This window comes from Leptodactylus fuscus, chromosome 6 (genome assembly GCF_031893055.1).
Source record: "Leptodactylus fuscus isolate aLepFus1 chromosome 6, aLepFus1.hap2, whole genome shotgun sequence".
NCBI classification, from domain to species: Eukaryota; Metazoa; Chordata; class Amphibia; order Anura; family Leptodactylidae; genus Leptodactylus; species Leptodactylus fuscus.
Window position 1 is genome coordinate 141,366,410 of NC_134270.1, and position 9,491 is coordinate 141,375,900.

At 42.7% G+C, this 9,491-nt stretch overlaps 1 protein-coding gene across 1 annotated transcript in view; it reads right to left on the bottom strand.

The window, feature by feature from the left end:
- The window catches only part of CD40 (CD40 molecule), a 34,291-nt gene extending 30,415 nt beyond the window's left edge, over positions 1 to 3,876 (bottom strand). The window contains exon 1 of the mRNA XM_075278769.1: positions 3,696 to 3,876. Coding sequence (XP_075134870.1) covers positions 3,696 to 3,743 — 48 coding nt within the window. The 5' untranslated portion in view covers positions 3,744 to 3,876. The remainder of the gene's footprint in view (positions 1 to 3,695) is intronic.
- Positions 3,877 to 9,491: the final 5,615 nt, after the last annotated feature.

The following is a 9,491-nucleotide window of genomic DNA, read 5'->3' on the forward strand; positions in this document are numbered from 1 at the left end:
TTTTACAATACCGTTGTTGTGCTATGTTTATTAATTTCACATGAAAAGATAAATGTGTTAATTAATAGAATTAATCTGGCTGTTGGCCAATTTACAGGCAGGTAAAGATAACTTTCCTGATGTTACATTGATGGAACCCATTTCACGATCTGATGTCACCAGTCAATAAGTGGAAGGAGCACATAGTATAGCATTTTTTCCATGCAGGTGTGGCTTGTCTGGTACTGTAGTTTTGGGCCAGAGTTGCAGTACCAGGCATAGCAACACGTGTATGCACAGATATAGCAATAAAGGTGCTAGGGAACTCCTGCAAGTTTTAGGCCTCATGGACGTGGCCATAATTTTTATCCACAATTGCAGATCCATAATTGCAGATCAAAGTACAGACCCATTACATGTGCGTCCGAGCTGTAGAAAAGAGCCACAAAATATGGAGCAGCTCCTATACCTGTCCATATTTGCAAGTCAATGCCTTTGAATGCATGGCTCTGTAAAAAAAAACGGATACCAATTCATGTGTTATCCGTGACATTTTCGATGACCTATACTGCGCACACCAGCCTTACTATCTCATTATTCTAATGACTTCCCCAATCATCCCCTTTAAGCATAAAATATGTTTCATTATTATTCTTCTCAAATAGTGAGATATGAATGACACCTATAAAAGCTATATTTTAGCTCAGCATACTTTACCTTTTCCCCTCTCTCTAATATCTGCTTACAGCCACTTAAAGGTCATTTTCCAGTTTACACTATATGTGGTAACACCTTTTTTCCCACACACTTTTATTCTGAAAGTGATCTTTTCTGAAAATCTGATATCAGTGGTAAATGTGGTTTTGCATTTTATATTTTAGCCAAAAAAACACTAAAGCACTCTCACACAAATATTTGGCCAAACTCACTGACCTTGGTGGGGTTGGTCGACTAACCTATATGCATGGGGGGCTCCCCCCATGAATGATATCTGATTTTTACCATGTTGGATCCTTTGTCTCCCCCCCGAGGATAGGCTGTCACTAGAGGCTTCGCGCAACAGTTTGCTACCCTCTTCCTTAGTGAATGGACATGCATGCTTGGACAAGCAAAGTGTATTTGGGAGGACATTTTTTGGCCAAACAGCCATTTGCAAGAGAGTCATTGATAGTTTATGGCCTATATAGTTATGAAAAGTATCTTTATATTTAGTTGCATGGTTCTACCCCATCCAGATTTCTTCAGAGATGTCGAGTTCCTTTCCCATTGCTGTGCATAAAATATGCTAAAAGGGAGTCTTTCCCCAGAACCCATAATATCAACCTAGCACCGCAGACAGATAGGTTAGGATCACCTGAATCAAACTGTACTTTCCCAGAGGGTCTAGCACAGGGGTAAGGAACCTTCGGCTCTCCAGCTGCTGTGAAACTACAACTCCCAACATGCTCCATTCACTTCCATGGGAGTTCCAAGAACAGCAGAGCCAGTATGCATGCTGGGAGTTGTAGTTTTGCAACAGGTGGAGAGCCGTACGTTCCCTACCCCTGGTCTAGCAGCATGTTCCTGACGTCATCTGGCATTAAGTTCTGTCACACTCGCCATTATTCATATTCTTGCACATGCACAGTGCTGTCGTGATGCTTGCCTGGTCCGAGCCAGTACCGTGCATGTGCAGAGAATATGAGCAGTGGTAAGTATGGCAGAGTTCATATAAAACCTGGACTTGTCAATCAGAGGAAAAGTATCAGGTTAAGTTCACACGGGGTTTTTTGGTCAGGATTTTGAGGCCATATCCAAAACGACAGCTACAATTGAAATCAATGGGAGTCTGCCAGGTCTTTTTTCCAGGAGCCGGTTTGTTCCAGGTCCCGGAAAAAGAACCAAGATGCACATTCTTCAGGCTGTTTCGCTTCGCGATTCGGCCTGAAGACACTCCCTCCTCCCGAATAGGCCCATTTATTGGGCCTAATCCGGAGCGGAGTTCGCGACTGGATGCCTGTGCAGTACACCGGCATTCAGTCGCGGCTACCGGTATTTTGGACCGGAACCTGAAGCGGCCTCCGCCTCAGGTAATAGCAACGCCCTTGTTGCTCCAAAGAGCTAATGTGCATATTGACAAGAAGGTAATATCACAGTGACTTATGCACTGATTCACAAGGGGGAAACAACACCTGATTTAGGTGATCTTAACCTATCAATCTGCGGGGTTGGGTTGATATGCTGTATTTTGGTGTTATAGGTTTATTATACATAGACTTCCACTGTCATAAAGGAGAAAATAAGCCCTTTTTGTCAAGGAAGGATTCTGTGGGGGAGGTTGTGGAACAACAGGGAGCAAGATTACTATGAGAGAAATACACCCACAGGGGATGGCAAGTCTTCATGATGGTCTTGGTCTGGATAGAAAAGGAAAGTGAAACCTAAATGCTTCTAAAATATATGGATGGGACTCAACTGAAGGTTGTGAGTAAAATTCATACAAGGGTGATCAAGCTGAGCTTTTCACCAGAGCACCCGCCTTTACTGATCAGCATGTGTTTGCATTTCCTAATATCATACCAAGACATGCTAAAAAAGGATACCCTTAAACTGGTATCAATCTTTATTGGACTTGCTTCACATATAATAAATTTTTGGATATGGTCTTAAAGAGGACTTTTCATCACCTCCCCCAACTCCATTTCTTAGAATTTGTTTATCAATAGGTGTAGCTCCTGTGATTTTGGCACGGTTATTTTTTTTTCCTCTAGCCCCCACCATTCCCAAGCAATCACTACTGTTAGTTTTGGTGCCTGATATACTATTTTGACTCTGTACTGTCAGGCCGGGGTCAGGCAGGAGCAGACAAGGGGTGTGATTCTGAGCTCTGACACTGGCAGCCTCTGATTGGAGCTCTGAAACACACCCCTGCCTGACATTACAGAGCTTAAATAGTATATCAGGCACCAAAACTAACTGCGTTGGTTGCTCAGGAATGGTGGGGAGTCGAGAGAAAATTCCAACTATGCTGAAATCAGTGGAGCATCGTCCTATTAACATATGCTAAGAGCTAGAATTGGTGGAGGTGGCGAAAAGTCCTCTTTAAGAAGCTAAGACTCTCTGGTTGAATTCACTACAGTTCTGTGGCAGACAGAGGGCATAAAACATCCCAACCACTGATGTGTCACAATAGGAACCTGATTTATTAACTAGTTTATCTTATAACTCGTCCGACATTATGCGTAATACAAGAAACAATAGAAAATCGGCTTTATCTTCACTGCTAACTCGCTTGCAGGCATTTTCTGATTATATTAATTTTCGCTCAACGGTGGGTTCATTAAACAAAATTCTCTGTGGGCTATTTCACAAACAGCAGCACTGCCATGGTGTACAAGTTTCCAAGTTATATTCATTGTTAACACTGAACGGATTAGTCGATCATGGCATGAAATTAGCCTAGCAGTGGGATGCTAAAGTGCACACACACTCAGATAGTACCCAGCATTTCATGTCTGTAGTTAAAGTCCCCAGGGAGGCGAACAGCAGGTGCTTGGAAATTACCGGTGTCAGAAATGAGGAACAAAAACATATTAACCCCTTGGGGAAACAGAGACGAGATTGATGTAGCGCAAAACACAAATGTATGCTAGACACATGAGGGCATACTGCTAGTTACTAATATATGTGAGTATACAACTAGTATACAGGAAGGTAAGCTTCAAGTCATGTCTCACCTGGCAGTAGTGGCTACCGAGGATCAATAATATAATCCAAGGGTACATTGCAAGGCCACAGGATCTAAGAGTTATCAGTAGGAAGGTCCCAGCAGCTGTAGATATGCAGGATCTCAGGGTTCTTGAAGAAAATGTCAATGACACAGCAGAATCACATGAGGATTAAGATGAAGATAACCCCAAAAGGAGGTTCAGCAACACAATGCAGCGACAGTGTCGAGTGCAAAGAGCAGGGAAGACAGCAGAGAAATGCTTGTCGTGTGTTCTCGGTTCCAAATTATACAGTAAGACCCGCCCAAGGATTACTGCCAAGTGAAAGTGAAACTGGGAACTACATAGGATCCAGGAAGGACTAGGGGATTTCTGAAAGGGAACTCCACACATTTTTCTTTAACCATGTCAGAATTTCAGCTTGATATTAAAGGTATTCTACATAATAATATGAATAATAAGGTAATAAATTAGTAACAAATTCTTATTGATTTCATTATTGGACTGGCAGGGTAGACAATATGCAGGATACATCCTAAATGTTCCTTACTTTCACTTTACTCAAAGTCCATAGTGTTACAAAACCTATTTGAACCCCATAAGTGTATGAAGTAATCTTACATAAAGTACATTAAAGCTTCCTCGTGATCTTTAGGACTTTCTTGAAGTTTTATCTAAGCTCACTTGCGGCTATCACATCCAGAGTCAGACCTGGCTCACATCTGCGTTTGGTATTCCGTTCGGGGAGTCCACTTGGGGACCCCCAGAACGGAATACTGAATGCATTGACAACTTATGAGCAACGAAAGCACACGGACCGCATAGACTATAATGGGGTCCATGTGTTTTCCACATGAGTCATGCGTAGAAGAATTTTCTTTCCGGATGTTCCGTGCGGACACCACACGGAAAACACACGGATTCCATTATAGTCTATGGAGTCTGTTGCTTTCATAAGCTCATCACTTGTTAATGCGTTTGGTATTTTGTTTGGGAGGGTCTCCATGTGACTCCCCAAATATAATACCGAATGCAGATGTGAACTACAACTCAGTGTGTAGGTAATAGGACTGAGAAAAGACAAGTCCTATTTGATATATAATACTACAGTAGTGACCCCGAGGAAGGTAACACAACCTCTATGAATAACCTCCTGTATAAATGTGCTTGCCTTCAGATATTGTGTTATACCAGACTGATGAAGGGACCTTATAGCAGTCCCGAAAGCTTGCAATCTGTCATCATTTTTCGTTAGCCACTAAAAAAGGTATCAACTACTGAGGACTCTCAATCTTCACATTTCACAACCACTATGAAGTGACAGCTAAATCTAAATCCCTCTGGACCGAGCACGATAGACTCACTGCTTTACAAGGGGTTGGCGATTTTATAAAAACATTTGCAAAAAATGTCCTAGTCAGTGTGAAACAATAGTAAAGTCTTACATTCATGATCCACAAAATGCAGACTGTATTATGCCCACCTGTTCCAGATTGAATGAGGGCTAGAGATGGGACTGCTTGCGTCATCCTGGTCTCCAGACTAGATTCATTCCTGAAATGCAGTGCACTCCAGTTTTTTCCCAATAAATCTATTGACCTGTGAGCGCGGTCCTTTTGGTTTTTTACATTTCTTTCACACCTGGTCCTTTCCAATTGGTGTTCCTGTGACGTGCTGCTCCCTCCACCTAGTCATCAATCTTCTAAACGTAACTGTGAACGGGATCACAGTCACATTAGGTGAGAGGCCAATCAGGTCTATCTGTCACTTGTGGGTTTTTCAAATTGCCACAGAATATTTATGATTATCTGCACTATGAGTGTGCTCGGTGTCTACTTTTTGTTCTCATTCCTGAAATGCGGCCAACATACAGTTTGGTATTTGTTTATGTAAATTGAGCCTAAGGTTCCTTATATTTTACTCTAGCCCCCGCCTGATCTACTACAGTATATGTGATATATACAGTGAAGGGCTGTTCTCACCCTATCCATGAGAAGCAAGATGGTGGTGGTCATGTGCAGTAACCTATTGGAGGAAGCTCTGAGGCTGGGAGTAGTAATACTTGACATTGGAATTGTTATACATCTCAATTCCTCAAGTTCTACTGCTGGGCTGGTGCAGTGAAGAAGGTGCTGGGTGGTGATGGTACTCTATTCCCTGGGAACATTCACATTATAGTCTAGATCAGGGGTCTCAAACTCAACTCAGCATGTGGGCCGCAGAGCAAGATCCCAGCCAGTCGGCGGGCCGCACCGCGGCAAATTTAGCTCCACCCACTTTTATGTTGACTCCGCCCATTCATTTTTCATGTGCCCCCACACTGTATAATCCTCCTACAGTCACCCGTAAACTATATGTCCCCCCTCCATCTTTCCCCCAGTTACATATACACCCTTCATCTGCCCCCAGATTCATGTCCCCCCATCTCTGCCCTCAGATTCATGTCCCTCCATCTCTGCCCCCTGATTCATGTCCCCCCATCTCTGCCCCCAGATTCATGTCCCTCCATTTCTGCCCCCAGTTTCATGTCCCCCCCATCTCTGCCCCCAGATTCATGTCCCTCCATTTCTGCCCCAGTGTCATGCCGTTCTCCCCCCTCCCTTCGTCTGCCCCCAGTGTCATGAGCCCCTTCATTCCACCTCAATGTTTAAAGAGGACCTTCCACCATTTTGCCCACAGGCAGTTCTATATACTGCCGGAAAGCTGACAGTGCGCTGAGTTCAGCACACTGTCGGCTTTCCCGATGTGGGCCCAGTGTGAAGAGCTTACGGTCCGGTACCGTAGCTCTTCTATGGTCAGAAGAGCGTCTCTGACACTCAGTCAGAGACGTCCTTCTTCACAACACAGCCAATCGCGCTGTGCTGTGAGAGCCGGGAGGAACGCCCCCTCCCTCTGCTCGCAGTACTCGTCCATAGACGAGCATTATCAGGGAGGGAGGGGGCGTTCCTCCCGGCTCTCACAGCACAGCGCGATTGGCTGTGCTGTGAAGAAGGACGTCTCTGACTGAGTGTCAGAGACGCTCTTCTGACCATAGAAGAGCTACGGTACCGGACCGTAAGCTCTTCACACCGGGCCCACATCAGGAAAGCCGACAGTGTGCTGAACTCAGCGCACTGTCAGCTTTCCGGCAGTATATAGAACTGCCTGTGGGCAAAATGGTGAAACGTCCGGATTCAACTAGGATCCGGCGTCCCTAGGCTTGTGCGGGCCGCACAAAATTGTTCGGGGGGCCGCATGCGGCCCGCGGGCCGCGAGTTTGAGACCCCTGGTCTAGATAGAATAGATATGCAGCGATTTACAAAAACGCAACAGCCAAATTGTTGTTTTTGCAACATGGGGCCCTGACGTAAAATGGTATTCAAGGCTTTGGCAGGTTTTTTATGTTGATTTAACAGATTGCTCACATTTAAAATATACCCACTTGTCTAACTAGCTAAAAAATTCCACCTCAAATTAGATATGCCAGAGTACAGAGTAGCAACAACAATTGTTAAAGTGCCCCCCCCATCCCCCCCATCCCCCCCATCCCCCCGGTGTAGTGGCCATACTCGAGTACTGCAGCTCTTCAACTTCCTCCGTGTGAAAATAAGGATCTCATTTGACTTGATGAGATGTTTAATATATATTTAATACATAAAAACATTATATATATATATATACAACGTAGATAAGTTAATTGCATTTTTATGGAGCTGTAAGGCAGAGGACCTATATGATACTTTGTACATTAACAACTCAAGACTAGAGATGAGCGATTGGTGAAATGTTCGAGATTCGATATTCGTTTCGAGTAGCCCCTCAATATTCGACTACTCGAATCGAATATTGAACCCTATTATAGTCTATGCTCGTTTCAGGGGTAGGCAACATTCGATCAAATTATACTTACCAAGTCCACGAGTGAGGGTCGGGCTGGATCCTCCGAGAAGTCTTCTCCGTGCAGCGTCCCCACTGCATCTTCCGGCTCTGAATTCACTCTGCCAGGCATCGGGCTTGGGCAGAGCCGACTGCGCATGTCCGCACTACAAGCAGACATGCACAGTCGGCTCTGCCCAGGCCCAATGCCTGGCAGAGTGAATTCAGAGCCGGAAGACGCCGCGGGGAAGCTGCACGGAGAAGACTTCTAAAGGTAGGAGAAGAACCAGCGTTGATTGGCCGACTGTATAGCATTCGGCCAATCAATGCTGGTTCTGCATCAAACTTTTCCATTCGAACAGCGAGTGGTACTCGATCGAGTACGAGTATTTCGAATACTGTAGTATTCGATCGAATACCTACTCGATCGAGTACTACTCGCTCATCTCTACTCAAGACTTATAAGATGAATTCTGAGCAGGTAGGTTACTGTGGCTGCCTGGAGGATATACCTGTAATACAAAAATACAATACTCATCTTTGTCAATATCTGTATTGATTCCTGAATTCGGGTGTAATTCAACAAAGCAGAATGTAAATATCCTCCTTTTATATCACTATAAGCCAGACAAACATGAATGAACACCTTTTGCTGGAGACAGCCCTTTACTATGTATAGTAGTTCCCTCCAATCTGTCTTCTCTCATACATAATATACAGCGCGCTCTATTCACGCTGTGAGGTCATAGCATTTCCGTGTAACAAATAAGCATTGCAAGAAAACATGGGGAGAAAATAAGAAGACAGAATATGACTGAAATCCCGGTTTTCTATTAAATAGGAAGACTTATCATATAAAGCATAGGCGCAGCCTCCCTGCCTTGTAAAGCTGTAGCTCCTTAGTAACATAATAAATGTTATTTATTTGTACTATTCCCTGTTATTAAGGCGGTTGCCGCTTGGAGGTTCCCTTTAAGGGAGTCTGTCAACAGTAAATTGGTTAGAAAACTAATCCCAATACTTTCTAGAGGTGATTCTACGGTTTCCAAATATACTGCTTTTGTTCATGTATATAGGTGTTCTTTGTTGTACCTGTTACATTATATTCACAAATTTTGTATGTACTATATAATATGTACATATTTTGCACATTATTATTATTATTATTATTATTATTATTATTATTATTATTATTATTATTATTTATCTTATCTGTTGTTACTATTATGTTTATATTATATCTATTTGTATAATTACTTATTTACATATTCTTTTATAATTATGGGATATTTACTATAATATTATCATTTTATATATTATGTAATTTTTGTGGAACCCCTTGCCCTTACTTTGATATTCATGGCTTTGCCGCGACATCTACCTTGTTCTTATTTAAAGTGTTTTTAGTTGGATTAACTTTTTGTGCTCAAATAAAATTATTTATGATTCATATTTTGCTGGTATTATTGGTTATTGATTTGAGTAGTCATTCTATGTAGGTTTATTCTAGTTTTTGTGTTTGATACACAGTATCTAGGGGATAGAAATGTGTAGATAACGAAAGCACTTGTATAAAATCAGAGGCACTGTTTTCTTATTTACATCTTGAAAAATAGATTTGCATATTTTTCCCATAATCCCACACTGGAGCAAAAAAGGCTTTGTAAGACTCCATACGCCTGCGAAGGTGCACACTCCCTAAGGATTGTAATTATCCCGCACCCCTTTAAGGCTTTGTTCATATCATGTTTGAGATTTATGTTTATGCGTATACTGTGAAAGCTACTGAATTCCATGGTTATCCTGTCCACAAGGTTACAGTATTGATTTGGGCCATGCCCATATAACAGTATGGAAAGGGACCCTATGGGTGACGGATATGACTGTGTCTTCATTTGTAAATAATGTTTTTGTTATTATATAAAAATTCATCCGCTCATGTTGTTTTTA